The sequence below is a fragment of the Oncorhynchus masou genome, chromosome 30 (assembly GCF_036934945.1).
Source record: "Oncorhynchus masou masou isolate Uvic2021 chromosome 30, UVic_Omas_1.1, whole genome shotgun sequence".
Classification (NCBI taxonomy): domain Eukaryota; kingdom Metazoa; phylum Chordata; class Actinopteri; order Salmoniformes; family Salmonidae; genus Oncorhynchus; species Oncorhynchus masou.
In genome coordinates, this window is record NC_088241.1 from 25,391,952 (window position 1) to 25,413,465 (window position 21,514).

Here is a 21,514-nt window from a genome sequence, read left to right on the forward strand (position 1 = left end):
AGTTTTGTCTCACCAGGGGTGATGGTCGGATTTGCGATTATCGTCGAAGGAATGAGCGTTACACTGAGGCCTGTACTCTGGAGCGGGATCGATTTGGAGGTGGAAGGTCCGTCATGGTCTGCGGCGGTGTGTCACAGCATCATCGGACTGAGCTTGTTGTCATTGCAGGCAATCTCAACGCAGTGCGTTACAGGGAAGACATCCTCCTCCCTCATGTGGTACCCTTCCTGCAGGCTCATCCTGACATGACCCTTCAGCATGACAATGCCACCAGCCATACTGCTCGTTCTGTGAGTGATTTCCTGCAAGACAGGAATGTCAGTGTTCTGCCATGGCCAGCGAAGAGCCCGGATCTCAATCCCATTGAGGGCGTCCGGAACCTGTAGAATCGGAGGTTGAGGGCTCGGGCCATTCTCCCCAGAAATGTCCAGGAACCTGCAGGGTAACATCTCACAGTAAGAACTGGCAAATCTGGTGCAGTCCATGAGGAGATGCACTGCAGTACTTAATGCAGCTGCTGGCCACACCAGATACTGACTGTTAACCCCCCCCTGTTCAGGGACATATTATTCAATTTTTGTTAGTCACATGAACTTGTTCAGTTTATGTTCCATTTCTGTTAGTTACATGAACTTGTTCAGTTTATGTCTCAGTTGTTGAGTCTTGTTATGTTCATACCAGTATTTACACATGTTAAATTTGCTGACAATAAACGCAGTTGATAGTGAGATGACATTTCTCTTTTTTTGCTGAGTTTATTATAGCTTATTGCTCTTTCATTATGCTTGTGTCATGACTTATGGTTATAGCTCACTTCCTGTAAAATACACAGGCCTACTTGCACACGAATGGGTACTCTGGGTAAAGGAAATTGCAAATATATTTTTACCCACAATCAACATCTCTGCAATCCTCCTCCATGTCACTGACCTTCTGATTTTGTCTCTGTATTCTAAAATAATTATCAGATAATAAACAGGGTAGAATTACAACGCTCCCCACGCCACATTATTTCGCTTTTTGATATTTTTAAGTAGCCTACAAATTGTCAGCTCCTTATTTGCAGGTACAGTGCTGTACCTAGAATTCAAGTGTTGGATTTGCACTAAACAATTTCATGTCAGAAAAATCATGTAAAATCAGGTTCATGGTTGACCTCATATACATTATCTACTGGTATCATTTTAAATTGAGAACATACAGCTAGCTCATCAATATACAAATGATGTGTAAGTTTAGCCATTCTCTGCTTCAGATGTACAATGACAAGAGGCACATTGATTACACAGTTATACATCATACTGTAGGCCTCTTGGCTTCATTGGTGATGCATGCCATTATGAAAAGCTGCAGAATGGGTTCACATGGCTGATATCCTGAGACAGAGTGACAATCAAATAAAACCGATTGGAAAGCTCACAACTGGATTAAAAGGTCATGTTCCTTTGAGAAAGCAACACAGAAACACAGACAAATTAGAGACAGATCCCATTCACACCTTTTTATTGCAGAATTGTGATCTGTGATGAATTAACATTGAGACATGTTCATTTTGAATAATGTTTTTAAGTTCACAATTAAAATGAGTTCAAACACGTCCCTTCAATGAATCAACACTGAATGAATCAAAATATAATAAAAAAATGTACAAATAATCTAACTCATTTGTAAATGTTGCACATCTTCATAAGTAGTTATTATAATTAAAGCATGATTTTGGGTGAGAAAAAAGTCCATACCAGACATGGCCAACAGAGCTCCACTCCCTGATCTGAGCAGACTTCTATTCCAGCCTAGCAATAATACACATTATAGTCAACTCATTAGGTTTGATAAATTGAATCAGGTGTGTTAGTGCTGGGCTGGAACAGAAGCCTGCACACCCAGCATACCTCCAGGAGAAGGACTGGCCTGCTACAGTTGTAATACGTTTGTAGCCTAAATTGTGTGTGACTTTTAACTCTATTGTTGTATACAACATTTGCTAATTTATGTACACATACAACCCACGGCATACAAGGATGTGCCAACAGTCTCTTGGAACATTCGCTGGGACCGCTGCATCTGCAGACAGGCTTTCCATAACTGAGGACAGACATAAAATAAAACTGTCTCCCTTTTATTACAATTAGACAGCCCTGACAATTATCTCTCTGTCTGTCTTCTAAGTTTTCCTCTCTAGAGAGTAAAATTGGAGAATATTTTAAAGCCATCCCACAACCTACCCCATCAAACTACTACACCTACTCTCTTTTCTGACAGCTGGAGCAGAAAATACTTTCACCCTCTTCCGTTGCTGTTATCTAACAATGCATTTGGAGCACAAGTTTTTATTTTACAATGATCATATATGTTCTACTATATATTCTGTACAATAGGCCATGATTGTTTTTTTTTTTTACCTAAAAAACTTGAGGTCTACCTATAGAATTGTTTTTTATCTGCATCCCTGCCCAGCCTGCCAAGCGTGACCAAAATGGTGTTTAGCATCCCCAGTGGCTCTGCAAGCGCGAGGGGATATCCTCCGCTGCTGGCCTGCTCTCCAGGCACCATCACATGAGCGTGAAGCCACAGACTATGGCCAAACTGGTGTTTCTAAAAATTAATTCAAAGGCACTGTAGACTAGGCCAAATAAGGCATTTTCGCAAAATGTATATTTCATTCTAAGTAAGTCACAGCCTATATGCGTAATATAAATACTATTGTGATTTAATACAATGAAATGTTGTTTAAATGCTGAGCTCTCAATGTCCCTGACTCCCTACCAGCCTTGTGTCCCACTTGCAAATTCTTCACAATGTATTTCTTTGTACGCTATAGCCTTGAACAATATGAAATAATATAGCCTAAATAATTAGGCTCCCTGTCTGGCTCTTGACCTATTTAGAGTGTTTATATGCAGTTTAATATAACATGAAGCATATTTGAAAACGATGAGCGCTTCTTACATTCCCCTTTTCATGTTTATTAAAATACTTTTTATTCAAATAATATAGTTTGGTTTCAATACTTCAAAACCAAATGGTTGGTCCAGGTAGTCACAAAAATAGATGGGTGTTGATTAAATTGGGATTTTAATAATTATTTTTTGTTCTGTGAGTGGAGATGTTTATAGCAGAGCGGTTGGAAAGAATGTTGCGAGTCGTGCACAGGCACCACTCCATGTATGATAAGCGGAATTTCCGACCATTCAACTCTGCTCACATATAGTGCTGTAGACTGAGCCTAATAATGCACTTTTAGTTTAATTTGTATTTCATTCTAAGTCACAGCCTATATGCCAATTTATAGACTACAGGCCTAATGATTTAAAACAATGAAATGTTGTTTTAATCGTTCAGCCGCGACTCAGTGAAACATAAGATATTACAGTTTTTAATGTCCCGTTGGTAGGATAGTCTTGATCGTATATCATCCATTTTGTTTTCCAATAATTGCACGTTGGCAAATAGAATGGATCGTAGTGGAGGTTTACTCACTCACCTACAAATTCTCAGAAGGCAGCCCGACCTCTGCCCCCTTTTTCTCCACACAAATGACAGGTTTGGGCCGTCGCTAAATGACGTCATCGCTGTATTTGCATAATTGGCCATGTGCATGTAATTGTGATGGACGATGTAGGAGAGAGGAATAGTGTCGTGGGAGAGCCAAAAAGTGAGTAAAAAAACACCCTAAATATGTTTAAAACTACAAATGAACTTTCTACTGTAGATTCTTGTTTTTTTGTCACAATTCCAACCCTCCTCCTTTATCCGGGCTTGGGACCGGGAAAGGTGACCCAAAAGAAACACTTTGTCTTTTGTTATTTTTTAAAGTTTAGTTTTCTTAGTTTTGAGCCTTAGGAGCCAACAACAAGTCACAGTAAAACATGACATTTTTTAACCATAACATTTTTTACATTTTATTGTATACAATCTACATTAACAATCTAAATGGACCAAAAAGAGACAATAGAAACAACTGTCAATGGCAATGTGAGAAAAATATGATAACTAGTCTGGCCCTAATTCAGGTTAGTTGTTTTTTTACAGACCCCCCTCCACACACACACAGGCTGTGCTGGCTCACAGAAAGAGTGGGTCATCGTCATTTTGGTCAAGGCTCTCTATGGCAGGTTCAGCAACTGAGGGAGCTGACTTAAATGAGTAAGTGGCTGATGTGCCAAAAAGCTGCAAAACATTATCAGGCAGCTGGTGCTCATAGCAACCCTCACCAGACAGCTTCAGTCCCATATCGAATGTATAGGATGGCGTTAAGGGTCTGCAAGTACATCCGATTTCTAAGTTTGCTTTTTACCACACTCATCTGGCTGAATACTCTCTCGACTTCAGTATTCAAGTGTGGCAAGGACAACACAGACACAGCAGCCATGGCAAGTTATTGAAATGGGTTGATATCGGCTGCATCCCTGAACTTTCAAATCTCACTCCAGAAGCCCAGTGTGTTTTTTGTCTCATTCCATTTACTAAGATGGATGGCATGCCATTGCTGGACAATCTTGGCTATCTCTGCAGGGGAGTAGCCAAGGAGCTTGGCTATTTTCTCTATTTCTCCAGGGCTCTTATTGTGCTTTAGAGTTTCCTCCACATTGAAAACTGGCATGTACTGCAATGTTTCGATGTTGTCCGGCAGTCTCACCCTCAACTCATTAGTGAGGGAGATGGTGAAGGCTCCACACCGCTTTCGGACATTGTTTTCATACTCAGGCACAAGGTGGAGCTCAGCTGCCTTTGACTTAAAAAGGTAACCAAGGTACAGTTTGGGACTGATGTATCCATCTATTGGCCCTTTGAGTACATCAACATTTGCCAGTAGATTCAGCACCCTGCTGCTTACAGACTTGATCAGGCTAACCAAGCTGTCAAGTAGCTTAAGAAGATCTACTTTGCTCTCCCTCAAAAGCCTTGATGGCTTTTGTACCTCACCCAGCACTGACTGTCACGCCCTGACCTTAGAGATCCTTTTTATGTCTCTATTTTGGTTTGGTCAGGGCGTGAGTTGGGGTGGGCATTCTTATGTTTGTGTTCTATGTTTTCTATTTCTTTGTGTTTGGCCGGGTATGGTTCTCAATCAGGGACAGCTGTCTATCGTTGTCTCTGATTGGGAACCATACTTAGGTACCCTTTTTCCCACCTGTGTTTGTGGGAAGTTGTCTTTGTTTGTGGGCACTATAGCCTTTAGCTTCACAGTCGTTTTTGTATGGTTTATTGTTTTTTGTCGGCGTCATCCTTTAATAAAAGAAAAATGTACGCCCACCACGCTGCACCTTGGTCCTTTCATCAGCCATGACAGAGACTTCAAAAACGTCAGATACGATATGTTTTGAGGATCACTGTACGTAGAGTATAAAACCTCAGCCATGTAGCAGTGTTCACTGGACTTGGTGACTGTGAAATGCAGCCTAAGCTCCTCCCACTGGTCCAAAATGCGTGAAACCGCAGGTTCAATGGAGAGCCAATGTGTGGCACACACCTTGGTTATCTGTAAAGGTTTCTGCCCACAGTTGATGGTGTCATATATGGCCTTGTAGGCCTCCCTGCGCTTTGGAGACACTGAAAACCAGTTATAAGTCTCTCATACCAAGTACTCCACACTATGGGGGATGGTGTCATTGGAAGCATGACTTACAGCAAGCTGCAGAGAATGGCACACACAGCGAATAAGAACGATATTTGAAGCCATACTCCTCCTTCAGCACTTTATGGACCCCATTGTTAATCCCCATAATAACAGAGGCATTGTCAGTCCCTATCCCCATGAGTTTCTCTTTTTTAAGACAACACTTGTCGAGGAAAGCCACAACAGCATGGGCTATAGATTTGGCATATCCTCCCTCCAACTCAACAAGCCCCAGAAATGTTTATACAATTGTCTGCTTGGTGTCACTAAAGTACGTTATCACAACCCCCAGGTACTTAGAAACACTTACATCCCATGTACTCATCGAGGAGGAGGCTGAAACGCTGGTCACCCACATCTGCGACCAACTTTTTCAGAAAGTATGGTGCTAGAACACCATTAATAATTTCTGTGCACTTTGAAGTGGGTAGCAGCTGTGGAGTCTGAGAAAGCATCTCTTTCTGCTTCTCCAATGTGATCACATGCCAGCATGGAACAGTGCTCAGCGATAGCTACACGGTGGCCTCAGCCGTTTTTTCAGAGTCCATTTTTTTAACCATTAATGGCAGCTTGTTTTGGGTAGAACTGTTATAAGGCTTTGCCTTTTGAGTATGTTTTTGAGTTATGTATTTTTTTTACATCACTAACTTTGGTGTAGAAATCAGCCTTACAATACAGGCAATATGCCCGTGTATCATCTCCAATAAATGGCTTCAACCAGTCTTTGAATTCAGGGTTTGATTCCCACTCCTTTCTGTATTTTTGAGTGTACATTTTAGACTTGAGACATGATGAGCTAGCCAGCTAGATGTTTAGCTTATGTTACAGAGAGGCACACACACAGTGGACAAGGTGAGTAAGTGACTGAGGCTGTGTGTGAGTCACTGTGCAGTGATTTATTTTTGTGGAGTGATTTATTTTACACAAAGAACATTTTACATTTATATCCCACCCTGAATGTAAGCCAGAGCGGGATCAGCCAGCAGCGGCTTCCCGCATGCGAGATTAATTTGCAGTCTGGACCCGGAGGGGTGAACATCTCCTGCTCTGACTGCAGCTGGGAGGGACTGCTGCGCGAGGACTGGGCCGCCTGTGAGTGCTTTGGGATGGTGGTGGGGCCCACGGCAGCACCCGCTGCTCGTTGAGAAGAGTAAGAACGACACGCGCTTTCACGTCAGTCTCCAAAAGTCTCCATTAACACCAGAAAAAGTTGATAGATTAGTCGCTAGTCGATTTTTTTGAAAATGTGTCGCTAGAGGGGTCTTACTCGCTAAATATAGCGACAAAGTTGCTTAATTGGCAACACCTCAAACATGAAACTGAAACAATAACGCCTGGAGAAGGAACCAAAGGGAGTGACGTATACAGGGAATGTAATCAGGCAGATGATGGAGTCCAGATGAGTGATAAGGCGCGCGTAACGATGGTTGCAGGTGTGCATAATAATGAGTAAACTGGCGACAACGAGTGCCAGAGAGGGGGAGCGGGTGTAGACGTAACAGTAGCCCCTCCCTGACACACAGCCGCAAGACGCTGACCAGAGGGACTGTCCTGAGGACCAGGCCGGTCGCTTCTGCTGAGGCGCGGGAACCAGTCGAACCGGCTGAGGCGCGTGAACCAGTCGAACTTCCCTTTGGCGAGGCGTTATTCTGTAACGTGCGCTGGGAGTCAGGAAGCAAGTTCAGGGAGTGAATAATTAAACAAACAAACCATATTACAGACCACGAACAACGCACAGTCATGAAACTGAAACAATAACGCTTGGGGAAGGAACCAAAGGTTGACATATAAAGGTTGACATATATAGGGAAGGTTATCAGGCAGGTGATGGAGTCCAGGTGAGTCTGATGAGGCGCAGGTGCGCGTAACGATGGTGGAAGGTGTGAGTAATAATAAGTAAACTGCTGACAACGAGCGCCAGAGAGGGGGAGCGGGTGTCGACGTAAAAATTGTAAATTAAAAACTCATGCTCCAAATGCATTTGTAGACAACAGTAATGGAAGAGGATTATTGGATTTTCTGCTACAGCGGTCGTCAAAAAAGGGAGTAGGTGGAGTGGAGATTTTAGCATGTAAATCTTGGTGGGGCAAAAAATCTAATGTTTTATATGCATGTCAGCAAAGCCATTACACAGCACAACACTAAACAATACATTCACTGCATTATAACGGTGCCCTTAAACTGATAGGTACTACATAAAGCTGTCTCAACAGCAGAACTTTCTTTTCAGTACCATGGAGTGAATCCTTAACGCTGTTAAACCTGGCTATGAGCGCAGTTTTGTCTGGCAGTGAAACAGTTCATTCAGTCCCATTTACTGCCTTCTAAAAAATATAGCTGATATGGCTGACTTGCTGAAACAAAAATTGGTTTCTACTGACAATTGAGACGTATTGAGACTATGGCATAAGGGGACAATGAGCGGATAAGGGGCAATCCGTAATGCCGATAAAGACATTAATGAACGAGCTAGGACGGACGTAGTCATATAACTATTTGTTCAGCACTTTTGAAATATACAGCAGCAGAATTCAGAACATGGGCCGTTCTTACAGTATTCTTCCCGTACGCCATAAGCAGACGATGAAAGTTGTTACAATATTTGATGATTACATTTCTCTTAAACAGGCTATAGGCTACATATATATATATCCCATTTAGCAGACGCTTTTGTCCAAAGCGACTTACAAGTCGGCTGGGGCCACTACTTTTACATATGGGTGGCCCCAGCGGGAATCGAACCCACGATGCTTGGCGTTGCAAGCGCCATGCTCTACCGACTGAGCCACACAGGACCCCTGTGCACCACCAAGTCAGAACAGTAGGCTATGAGGGGGAAAGGGTCCAAATTATTAGGATGAGGCACATGGGCTACAAACAGCTTACTACACAACATACACTTAGTATTAATTTCTAAGCTACAGTATACATATCTCCCTGGCATATTACATCATTTATGCAGCAGCATACAATACATCACCTTGTTGTGCTGTGCTCATTTAAACAGGAAGGTGGCGCTGCGGTCGTTGTGGGAAAATTTTGTCATCAAAGTCTGGCATTCTCTGGGTTTATGGTGCTTTCAAGACAACTGGGAACTCAGAGAAAAAAACAAAGTCGAATCATGACATCAGTGATATTCAGGTCAGAGCTCTAGAAAGAGGCACGAGTTCCTGACTTGGAATTCCGAGTTGGATGACCGTTCAAAACCTATTTTCACAGTCAGAGATAGTTTTTTCAGAGTTCCCAGTTGTCTTGAATTCACTGAAGTCTGAGATTTCCCAGTTCCGAGTTTTCAGTTGTTTTGAATGCGGTAGAAGTCATGCTGGAATGTATTCAAACTTTTATGGCACATAGCATATGAATGTTTATCCTTTTAAGCTTGGAAAATAAACCCTAAAACTCAGACATGAACCACACACCCACTCCACTGAATAGCAGGCTAGTGATTGCTTTGCAACGCTTGCAGTTAGCCACTGATTCCCTCCAAACCACTCATTATTGAGTTTGCGATTTCCAACTTGTTGTGTAATGTTTATGTCCAATGGCGTATGAACACCGATACTTTTTCTCTATAATTTCTGTTCATGTGTCAAGGATTGAAAAGGATTTGCCAGTAGATTGTTGATGTGATTCATGATGAAGTCTGCTTGTCTAGCTTGCTAGGTAAGATTTTGAAAGTATGATGTTGACATGATCAGTCCAATCAAAGCTACGGTAGATAAAACGTGATTTAACGTCATTTTATCTGTGGCCAATGACCTTGAGCCTTCTTGGATGGGTACTTCTAATGTAACTCTATGGAAAAAGCCAAGGGGCTTGAATTTTTAGTTCTCCCCATAGATTTTGAGGTGTAGTAGTGTCCCCATGACTGACAGAACGCTGAGCCTATCACGACGCAACTAGAGAACATTACCAACCCCTACGCTCCGCATTTTCCGCTAGCTGCCCCTCCACCACAGAAAGCACTGAGCTAGGCTGAAAAACCTGCATTTTGGACCTGCCTTACTCAAGAAAGCAAAAAAGAAACCATGTTTGTATGCGGCTTTATCAACTCAATGGTTTTCTATTTTTACATTGTTTGCAAACTGATATGTGACACGTATTAAGGGCAAAATAACATGCAAAACAGGCAACAACAAAAAACTAAAAACATTTTGGTCTCAAAACAGGTGGGCATTTGCCCCACCTGCCCTGAAGGATGGGTCGCCACTGAGTAGGTGTAGTGGTTAGATGGGCAGGTTTTGGGATGACATTAAAATATTCTCCAGTTTTAGTCCCTAGAGAGGAAAACTATGAAGATAGACAGAGAGATAATAGCCAGGGCTGTCTAATTGTAATAAACTGAAGCCTGTTTCTTTGATGTTTGTCCTCTAATATGGAGAGTTGCGAAAGCCTGTCTGAAGATGAAGAGTTCTCAGTGAATGTCCCAAGAGACTGCTTGTACATCCTTGTATTGGGTTGTATGTGTATTTATGTATTGTATGTGCATTTATGTTAGCAAATGTTGTGTACTACAATACAGTTAAAAGTCAGAAACAATGTAGGCTACAAACTGATTATAACTGTAGCATGCCAATCCTTGTGTGCTGGCTTCTGAGTGTGCTGGCTTCTGTTCCAGCCCAGCACTAACAGACCTTATTCAACTTGTCAAACCTAATGAGTTGATAATAATGTGTATTATTGCTGGGCTGGAATAGAAGTCTGCTCACCCAGGTAGACTATAGAGTGGAGCCAGTTTGGCCACCTATGGTATGGCTGTTTCTGTCCCCCAAAAATTATGCTTTAGCAATATTAGCCCACTTACTACGATGTCTAACATTTACAAAGAAGTTTGATTATTTGTACATTTTGAAATTATATTCTGGTTAATTCAATGTTGATTCATTGAAGTGTTTAAACTTGTTTCAATTGTTAACTTTTCAAGATGAACTAGTGTCAATGTTCATTCATCACAGATCACAATTTTGCAATTAAAAGGGGTGAAGGGTATCGGTCTCTAATTTGTCTGTGTTTCTGTGTTGCTTTCTCAAATGAACATTACCTTTTTGTCCAGTTGAGAGATCTCCAATCAGTTTTATTTGATTGTCACTCTGTCTCAGGATATCAGTTATGTGAACCCATTTAGCAGCTTATCATGATAGAGGAAAGCCCATACAATTGTCAGAGACTCCAGTCACCCAAGTCATAGACTGTTCTCACTGGTACCGCATGGCAAGCGTTACCGGAGTGCTAAGTCTAGGACCAAAAGGCTCCTTAACAGCTTCTACCCCCAAGCCATAAGACTGCTGAACAATTAATCAAATGGCCACCGGACTATTACATTGACCCCCCATGTGTTTTGTACACTGCCGCTTCTCGTTGTTTATTATCTATGTCCTCTAGTCACTTCATCCCTACCTACATATACAAATTCCCTCAACTAATTTGTACCCACGCACACTGACTCGGTACAGATACCCCCTGTATATAGTATCGTTATTGTTATGTTATGTTACTTTTTATTATTATTTTTTTAAACTTAAGTTTATTTGGTAGATATTTTCTTAACTCTTCTTGAACTGCACTGTTGGTTAAGGGCTTGTAAGTAAGCATTTCACTGTAAGGTCTATACTTGTTGTATTCGGCGCATGTGACAAATAAAGTTTGATTTGATATGCATCAACAATGCAGCCATAGGCCTACAGTATGATGGCATAATTGGCCTAATGGGCATGTGCAATCAATGTGCCCTTTGTCATTGTACATCTGACGCAGAGAATAGCTAATCGCACACATAATTTGCATATTGATGAGCTAGCTATATGTTCTCCATTTAAAATGATAGAAGTAGATCATGTATATGAGGCTAAGCATAAACCAGATTTTCTCCATGATTTTTCTGACGTTAAATTGTTTATGCAAATCAAACTCTTCTGTTCTAGGTACTGTACTGTACCTGAAAATAAGGAGCTGGCAATTTATAGGTTAAGGAAAAATATCAAAAGGGGAAATAATGTGGCGTGGGGAGCGTTGTAATTCTACCTTGTTTATTTGCAGAGAATGATTTTAGAATAAAAAGACCAAATCAGAAGGCCAGTGGCAATAGAGGAGATATTGGCGTTGATGGCCACAATTTCCTTTACCCAGAGTACCCATTCATGTGCATGTGATGCAGGCCTATGTATTTTACAGGAAGTGAGCTATAACCGTCAGTCATAACACAAGTATAATGAAAGAGCAATAAACTATAATATATGAGAATCATAATGTTAAGATCCCATAATACAATTGATAGCATATTACATGGGAAATGGATGCTTACTGTATCATTTACAATGTGTGTTTTCTGATTTCTGTCCATTGGTGGGCACATTTCACAATTTAATTTACGCAACACACTCACAAATGGTAGCATTGATCACAGTTTTGATGTTTAGGTTGCTTGATGTTCATAGCTAGCGAGCAGCACAAGCAAACATTGTGCAAATCTCTCTTCACCCAGCAAAAACACCAACAATCTCCGCAATCCTCCTCCATGCCATTGACCTTGTAATATTGTGTCTGTATTCTAGCAAAGCAAAATCATATAGAATTGGAAAACCAGACATAGCGATGATTTGCTTTCATCCATCTTTCCTTGTTACGCTTGCCCATAACCAACGACAGGCGGAACTGTGTTTCCTGATCAATCTTCTGCTACTCACCTGCTTGGTTAACCGCAGCGGTAGCAGCGTGACATTTGCATAACGTAGAGCAGAGCGCCGCTCCTGCGCATTGCGCTTCTTGCTCCTGTTGAAAATAAATGGGGGCGGTACTTTGTCTGGCGAATTCGGAAGTGGTGGGACCCCTGCTTGACTCTGGCATGCCAAGGGTTAATCCAAGATGGTCGGGTTTACGGGTTCATGCTTTGTATGTTTTAAAATGAAGGTGTCACGTATCGCATGGTTATTATGTAAAAGAACCGAGGTGAGGAGGCATACAGTATGTAGAACATTCACCAGTGGATCCACCACCCGACAACAACAGCTATCAAGCGCGAGGGGTAGAATTTGTAGGTATTCAACTGAATCTTCAATCAATGGTTGTACGGCCCTGTTGTACAGAAACCACGGCGACCCGTCTCAAGTTGTTCAGTAAGAATGTTAACTAAGGAAAATATTGAGTACTGTGTACCATTGAGTCTGGATGTAAGTGCAATGCTGTCATAGTTGCAGATTTATCTGAAGAGAGAATCCAGAGGCTTCAAATGTGTCTTGTGTGTTTTACAGGTTGGAGAGCATGGAGCTTCCCTCTGTTGGTGCTAAGAGTGTCCTTGTAAAATTGTTGGCAGCCCCCATCAACCCTTCTGACATAAACATGATCCAAGGTAAAAAGGAAAGAAGGAAAAACAACACTGGTGACATGCTTACACACTTACATTTATTGTTAAGTTCCTATCATGAATTAACTGGATCGAGATCAAATTGATCCTAACCATAGTTGTTTTATATCTAAAGCCAATGTCCCTATTTGGTCCTGCAGGTTCCTATGCCATCCTACCTGACCTTCCAGCAGTAGGAGGAAACGAGGGGGTGGGCCAGATCCTGGAAGTGGGCAGCCAGGTGAAAGCACTCAGACCAGGGGACTGGGTGATCCCAAGAGATGCTGGATTAGGTAAGTTAATACTAATTTTGCTCATGAGATATCTATCTAGGTTTACATTCAAGCCCTTTCAATGGCCCTTCATGCTTTAGAATCCAGGGGCCTCATTTATAAACCATGTGAATCTACTAAATAGACCACAAAGCATGCATGCGCCAGCTTTCATGCTAAAGTTGCCATTTATAAAACCAGAATTAGATGTGAAAATGTGCTCACCTTCCTGCAAACTTTAGACCGTACCTACGTGCAGTTTCTAGTGGTTGAAGAATTGTGTTCCAAGTAGATTTGAATTTTGTGCACATGGGGGATATGAGGGACAGGCTTATTTATAGCAATCAACAGGTTAAGAAGAGGGAATCTATATATTTTGTTTCTTTGCATTTTAAAATAATTAGAACTGGGTATCTATTTCCTTGGCCTGGTCTAAGGTTTGCTGGAGGATAAGTACATTTTCATGTGACATTCAGTTCTTAAGAATGCCAACTTTTGCGTGAACTGGCGCACTTATGTTTTGGGACATTTTTTGCCCACGCAAATGTTTATAAATTAGGTCCCGGGGCCTTAATGAATACGACCTCGTCCTTTTCTCTCTCTCTCTGAGCAGGGACGTGGAGGACAGCAGTAGTTTTAGCTGAAAATGATGTGATCTCTCTGCCCAATGACATCCCCCTGTTGTCTGCAGCCACACTGGGCGTTAACCCCTGCACTGCCTTTAGGATGCTCTCTGACTTTGAGGAGCTGAAACCAGGTGTGCTAAGTTCACCATTTCAACAAGTTGATGCTAAGCTAGCTGTTAACCCCCCCTTCACCCTTATCCAATACCTTTTTCACGCTACTGCGCTGAGCTGAACAGTGCTATATGATTCTGGCCTTGTTATGCATCAACCTAAGTCTCTGGAAGGGAACATGTGAAACTAAATTGTCAGAGCCAGCAAAGTAGGTTCGGGTTGGCCCAATAGTGTTAAAAGGATACAATTGAGCTTCAGTCTTTTTTTTTAATACAGAACCTAACTTTCCTTCATCACACTACACTGTATAATATGTTTATTGCACTGCCCTTTGCATGTGAGTTCATTCCAGGTGACACAGTGATCCAGAATGCAGCCAACAGTGGTGTGGGTCAGGCTGTCATACAGATCGCTGCTGCAAGGGGGATCCAAACCATCAACGTGGTCAGAGACCGGTAAATCCAAACGGCCAGTTTCGTATTCATCAGGGCACATAACTCAATCTTTTGCAACAGAAAATGTGTTTCTTATGGGGACCAGGTAGTCGCTCGACTCCCTCCCTGTTTCAGTCTGATTTCTTCGATTTGGTGCCAAATGATTAGAACCAATGCATACTGCACTCCAAGCTACATTTCAAAAAGGGAACATCTGTGAATTAGTGACTGATTAAGAATTTGACCTTTCAGCAGCTGAAGTAAAACCATTTTGGGGGGGGGGGGTCCGGCTCTAATGATAACACTGGGTTATCAGCTGGAAATAATGAAAAAAGTACTTGTACTAGACCAGGGTTGTTGTAAGTAACTCACTGTCATAATATAGCCTACTGCCCTAATAAAGTGATGTATTTTGTGCGAGAGGGACTGATATAGAAAATTCCTTAGAGAGCAGTGATTATATTAAGCAAGGTTGCGTATTCAAGAAGGCCCGTGTTGAAGAACTGCATGTACTTGTGTGCCCCTTTTCACAGGCCAGACCTCACACAGCTTATTGACAGGCTGAAGGCTATGGGCGCCAGTCATGTGATCAAAGAGGAGACCCTGAGGCGGCATGAAATGAAGGAACTTTTCAAGGTCTGTGGATATCAAAACTGCTCTGAGGGCCAAATTCTGATAATGATCTTTCCTTGGATGTAAATTCACTATTTAACTTCCTTATAGACCTGTCCAAGGCCTAAGCTGGCACTGAACGGAGTTGGGGGAAAGAGTGCAACAGAACTTCTCCGTCACTTACAGTAAGTATTCAGGTGACTGAATTGAACCTTTGTTGCCATAGCTTGATGTTCTGAGATTCAAGTGGATTTGATATCTGATCAAGTAAATAGTCCCCCCCACAAACTTTTTCAGAGTTGGAGGGTCGATGGTGACGTATGGAGGGATGGCCAAGCAGCCAGTCACTGTTCCTGTGGTAAGACTGCTACTTCCTATAATACTACCCTTTTTCTACCATGTTCCTCTAGGAACTATTTCAACAGACTGTTTTCTCTCTCCATCTCACAAACATGGAGATAGCGTTTAAATGCTAATACCTATGGAAACCACTTGTGTGTTGTACATACTTACAAACAAATCATTGTCTGTCCTCTCCCCAGAGTGCCCTGATTTTCAAAAATGTGAAAGTCAAAGGGTTCTGGGTCACCCAGTGGAAGAGAACCCACTCTCAGGGTGAGCCAGATACAATACACACACACAACATACAGTGCCTTGCGAAAGTATTCGGCCCCCTTGAACTTTGCGACCTTTTGCCACATTTCAGGCTTCAAACATAAAGATATAAAACTGTATTTTTTTTGTGAAGAATCAACAACAAGTGGGACACAATCATGAAGTGGAACGACATTTATTGGATATTTCAAACTTTTTTAACAAATCAAAAACTGAAAAATTGGGCGTGCAAAATTATTCAGCCCCCTTACTTTCAGTGCAGCAAACTCTCACCAGAAGTTCAGTGAGGATCTCTGAATGATCCAATGTTGACCTAAATGACTAATGATGATAAATACAATCCACCTGTGTGTAATCAAGTCTCCGTATAAATGCACCTGCACTGTGATAGTCTCAGAGGTCCGTTAAAAGCGCAGAGAGCATCATGAAGAACAAGGAACACACCAGGCAGGTCCGAGATACTGTTGTGAAGAAGTTTAAAGCCGGATTTGGATACAAAAAGATTTCCCAAGCTTTAAACATTCCAACGAGCACTGTGCAAGCGATAATATTGAAATGGAAGGAGTATCAGACCACTGCAAATCTACCAAATCTGCCGTCCCTCTAAACTTTCAGCTCATACAAGGAGAAGACTGATCAGAGATGCAGCCAAGAGGCCCATGATCACTCTGGATGAACTGCAGAGATCTACAGCTGAGGTGGGAGACTCTGTCCATAGGACAACAATCAGTCGTATATTGCACAAATCTGGCCTTTATGGAAGAGTGGCAAGAAGAAAGCCATTTCTTAAAGATATCCATAAAAAGTGTTGTTTAAAGTTTGCCACAAGCCACCTGGGAGACACACCAAACATGTGGAAGAAGGTGCTCTGGTCAGATGAAACCAAAATTGAACTTTTTGGCAACAATGCAAAACGTTATGTTTGGCGTAAAAGCAACACAGCTCATCACCCTGACCACACCATACCCACTGTCAAACATGGTGGTGGCAGCATCATGGTTTGGGCCTGCTTTTCTTCAGCAGGGACAGGGAAGATGGTTAAAATTGATGGGAAGATGGATGGAGCCAAATACAGGACCATTCTGTAAGAACCTGATGGAGTCTGCAAAAGACCTGAGACTGGGACGGAGATTTGTCTTCCAACAAGACAATGATCCAAAACATAAAGCAAAATCTACAATGGAATGGTTCAAAAATAAACATATCCAGGTGTTAGAATGGCCAAGTCAAAGTCCAGTCCTGAATCCAATCGAGAATCTGTGGAAAGAACTGAAAAAGGCTGTTCACAAATGCTCTCCATCCAACCTCACTGAGCTCGAGCTGTTTTGCAAGGAGGAATGGGAAAAAATGTCAGTCTCTCGATGTGCAAAACTGATAGACATACCCAAAGCGACTTACAGCTGTAATCGCGGCAAAAGGTGGCGCTACAAAGTATTAACTTAAGGGGGCTGAATAATTTTGCACGCCCAATTTTTCAGTTTTTGATTTGTTAAAAAAGTTTGAAATATCCAATAAATGTCGTTCCACTTCATGATTGTGTCCCACTTGTTGTTGATTCTTCACAAAAAATACAGTTTTATATTTTTATGTTTGAAGCCTGAAATGTGGCAAAAGGTCGCAAAGTTCAAGGGGGCCGAATACTTTCGCAAGGCACTGTATGTAGGAGTCTGGAGAGACAGATCTGTGCTCTGCATTTCTCACATGCCATTATAGTGGGTCCAAGCTATGAGTGAGACACATGGTACCTTTAATTTTGTCCCTCTGAATGTCCAGTGTCAAAAGTTACTTTCAATAGCCTGCCGATATGATGCTTTATAACCTGTTATATGGATGAGTTTGCATGCATGAGCTTCTATAATGCCTTTATAATAAATAAGGCTTATAATGTGTTATTTCTGTCTCCCCAGATGAGGGGGCCTTACGGGGAATGCTGGATGAGCTCTGCTCTCTGATCCGCCAGGGAAAGCTGACCGCACCTGCCTGTTCTGAGGTAGGCCTCCAAGACTTCCGGAAAGCACTGGACACTGCCATGCAGCCGTTCACCTCAGCCAAACAGGTCCTGGTCTTGTGACCCCTCTTTTGACCAGCCCCAGCCTTTCTCAGGGTCATGTTCATTAGGTACAAATGGAAGAAAACGGACAGAAACAGGACGGAACTACCGGACCTTGTCCAATAAGAAACATTGTTTTGCACTGGGTGCCCAATTGAATACGACCCTGCATACAAAACGAAGTCCCGGCACGTTCAACGGGTGCAGCCCCAAGACTGCTGCTTCATCATTGTCGGAAATGCGTTGCTCAAGCACACGTTCAATAAATGTGTGTTTTCCGTAGTGGCTCAAAGTCCACTATATATATTATCATCACCACTTTAAGTCATATTTCCTGACAACAGTTAATGGAAATTATTTCAGAATGGTCATGGATTCCTTGACAACTTATGTATTGTCGACATGTTTATTTCTCCTGAATGGTAACATTGTTATATCCTGGTCCCAGATCGGTTTGTGCTGTCTTGGCGACTCCTATGGATATTACTATGCAAGACGGCACAAACAGATCTGGGACCAGGCTAACGTGGTTATGCAACACATGGTGTTCTGGTAAAACACTAAACATTTGTCAAAGATTAAGCTACTTTTAAAGAGTTCAAATTACTTGTTGTATGGACACGAGCAAATACCATCACGATGCATGTTAGACAGGTTTATTGCTTTAAAAACAATAGTGCAGGGTCCAACTAGAGCTGTTACACTGACCATGTTAAATTCCATGTGAACATTAAGTTGTAGTAACTACTAGGCTTCTCTAAGCTCTGATGTTGCTGATGGTCATTAGTAGTCTACCAAACTTGCTAACTGCCTGGTGCCTCATCACTCTGACATCAATAAAATTTATCAAATCAAACACTTCATAAGAGCTCATTTTGAGAAACATTTCTATAGGCTATGAAATGGTGTGAGAAAAGGATTTTGATGGCCTCTAATAAAAAGAGGATCCCATTAGCTTTCTATAGGCCAGGCCTACTATATTTATCAACTTTCCTAATATTAAGCACATTGCTTCGCTTTACAACAGGAGTATAGCCTACCTGGCTGGCATGGAAAATTAACCTCAGGCAAAGCGTCCTCCATTCGCTATTTAAATGCATAGATGACGTGTATTTTTTTCCCCCATGCCGCCGTTGCGAGACAGGTGCATGGTAATGGTCCATTCCTATACTGAACAAAATGATAAATGCAACACTTTCAATGAATTACGGAGTGACATTTCATATAAGGAAGTCAGTTAATTTAAATAAATAGGCCTCAGCTATGGATTTCACATGACTGGGCAGGGGTGCAGCCATGGGTGGGCATAGGCCCAACCAATCCGAATGAGTTTTTCCCCACAAAAGGGCTTTATTGCAGACAGGGTGGCTGGTCTCCGATTATCCTGCAAGTGAAGAAGCCGGAAGTGGAGGTCCTGGGCTGGTGTTTTTACACGTGGTCTGCGGTTGTGAGGCCGGTTGGACGTACTGCCAAATTCTCTTAAATGACATTGGAGGTGGCTTATTGTAGAGAAATTAACATTGCATTTTCAGGCAACAGCTCCGGTGGACATTCCTGCAGTCAGCATGCCAATTGCACGCTCCCTCAACGTAAGACATCTTTGGCATTGTGTTGTGCAACATTTGAGAAATAAGCTTTTTGTGTGTGTGGAACATTTCTGGGAGCTTTCATTTCAGGTCATGAAACATGGGACTAATGCATGTTGCGTTTTATATTTTTGTTCAGTGTAAATCAAAACTAATTTAACACTTTATTTAGTATATGTAAAGACAACATTAAGAATAGTCTGATGGGTGACAACATTAGCTTATCAATTGTGAATGATGCCCAGCATGTGCAGTAAAGCAAGACACAGCACATGCCTTTTTTTGTGCAACTTTTTCAAATCATAGTCGCACACCTCATGTAGCCTAGCCCATAGGCTTATGTGTTTTGATCAGATTTGTATCACAACTAAAGTGGCCAAATAACATTAATTTGCTTTACAACCGATGTGGAGCCTACCTGGCATACATGCTGTAAGTAGGTGGCACGTGAGTTTCAAGTTTGGGGAAGATCATTTTCGCTATTAAAAATGCACCTATATAATAAAGCATTACATCATATGCTTTCATTTTTGAGAACAGTGTTTTCCCGCTGATTGATTGCATTTAGGAACATTTGCGCTTATAGCCTACTGCCATTGCTGCACTTATAATGTGAAGAAATAGCCTAATAGTTCATCAATATTTTAAGCTACAAGTTCAAGTCTGTTGCATCAGCCTCATTGCTTTAAAAAACAAAAAAAATGTGAGGGGTTGTATTAATTTGGGATCTATCACATCCCACAACTGTCCCAGAGTAGGCTATGTTTGGAATATTTAATGTGGTGAAAGACAAGTTTTGTAGTATGGGGTATAGTAGATACCGTGCATTCGGAAAGTATTCAGAACCCTTTATTTTTTCCACATTTTGTTACATTAGACTTTTTCTCATCAATCTACACACCACCCCATAATGACTAAGCAAAATCAGGTTTTTAGAAAACGGAAATATGACATTTACATACACTTAGGTTGGAGTCATTAAAACTCTTCACCACCATACTTCACCGTAGGGATGGTGCCAGGTTTCCTCCAGACGTAACGCTTGGCATTCAGCCCAAAGAATTCACTCTTTCATCAGACCAGAGTATCTTGTTGCTCATGGTCTGAGAGTCCTTTAGGTGCCTTTTGACAAACTCCAAGCGGGCTGTCGTGCCTTTTACTGAGGAGTGGCTTCCGTCTGGCCACTACCATAAAGGTCTGATTGGTGGAGTGCTGCAGAGATGGTTGTCCTTCTGGAAGGTTCTCCCATCTCCACAGAGGAACTCTTTAGCACTGTCAAGAGTTACCATCGGGTTCTTGGTCACCTCCCTGACCAAGGCCCTTCTCCCCTGATTGCTCAGTTTGCCCCGGCAGCCAGCTCTAGGAATAGTCTTGGTGGTTCCAAACTTCTTTCATTTAAGAGTGATGGAGGCCGCTGTATTTTTAGGGACTTTCAATGCTGCAGACATTTTTTGGTACCCTTCCCCAGATCTGTGCCTCAACACAATCCTGTCTCGGAGCTCTATGGACAATTCCTTCGACCTCATGGCTTGGTTTTAGCTGACATACACACCTGTCTATATAAAGGTCCCACAGTTGACAGTGTATCATATCAGAACAACAGTTCAGTTCATTTTTGACAAGCATTAACTATATGATAAATTATTACTTTTACCTATTATTCTTAATACCAATGTCTAAACATATGTCATAGAGAATAACACGTTCTATTTTAACTTTTTTTCAAATTGGCATATACTCTCCATCACACTGTCAACTTCATCGCAGAGCCACAGGAAGTTAGACCTATAACCCATCGGGAAAAATCCTAACAATCCAGCAGACCTAATTGGGTGAGATTTGTATCAGAACAAACACCACAACAATACACTCCTTCACATATCAAGGCATGTAAACTTCAACAAAATCCCAAACTTAGACTTTTACCTCCCCCATTTTGACACATAACTCCCCATGTGAGTAATGTGTGTAAAAAAAATGTTTTAAAAAAACTACTACTGGTCAAAATAAAATAATTTAAAACAACAAAATTGAATTAGAATCACTACTCTTAACTTCATAAAGAAAAAGAATTGTACCCATACGGTCATAGGAAAAAGGCAACTCCCCCCCCCCCCCCCCCTCCTTGTCCAAATCACAAATATGGCTAAGAACTATAAATGTCATCATAATTGTCAATATTACAAATGACCTTTAAATCAGTATTACAAATTACCTTAAATTCATTATCCAAATGGATTTCCAGTGAG

The 21,514-nt window shown here is 41.7% G+C and overlaps 1 protein-coding gene across 4 annotated transcripts; it reads left to right on the top strand.

The window, feature by feature from the left end:
* Nucleotides 1–12,415: 12,415 nt before the first annotated feature.
* On the top strand, nt 12,416–18,535 carry LOC135522419 (enoyl-[acyl-carrier-protein] reductase, mitochondrial-like). 4 transcript variants are annotated; one of them, XM_064948647.1, is made up of 10 exons: nt 12,416–12,732; nt 12,868–12,965; nt 13,121–13,252; nt 13,845–13,988; nt 14,321–14,423; nt 14,936–15,038; nt 15,126–15,199; nt 15,312–15,372; nt 15,557–15,629; nt 17,537–18,535. In XM_064948647.1, the coding sequence occupies exons 1-10, from the start codon at nt 12,482–12,484 to the stop codon at nt 17,698–17,700; spliced, it is 1,203 nt and encodes a 400-aa protein (XP_064804719.1). In that variant the 5' UTR covers nt 12,416–12,481; the 3' UTR covers nt 17,701–18,535. The 4 variants fall into 4 exon arrangements, with proteins under 4 accessions (XP_064804719.1, XP_064804720.1, XP_064804721.1 ...); XM_064948648.1 differs by having other exon boundaries at nt 12,416–12,654; XM_064948650.1 differs by having other exon boundaries at nt 12,520–12,650.
* Nucleotides 18,536–21,514: the final 2,979 nt, after the last annotated feature.

What these genes read in the sequence shown, in the direction of transcription:
- LOC135522419 (XM_064948647.1), top strand. Translation starts at nt 12,482, where the DNA reads ATGGTCGGGTTTACGGGTTCATGCTTTGTATGTTTTAAAATGAAGGTG. An exon ending in TGACATAAACATGATCCAAG is followed by an intron (nt 12,966 to 13,120) that starts GTAAAAAGGAAA and finishes TTGGTCCTGCAG; the next exon opens with GTTCCTATGCCATCCTACCT. An exon ending in ATCAACGTGGTCAGAGACCG is followed by an intron (nt 14,424 to 14,935) that starts GTAAATCCAAAC and finishes CCCTTTTCACAG; the next exon opens with GCCAGACCTCACACAGCTTA.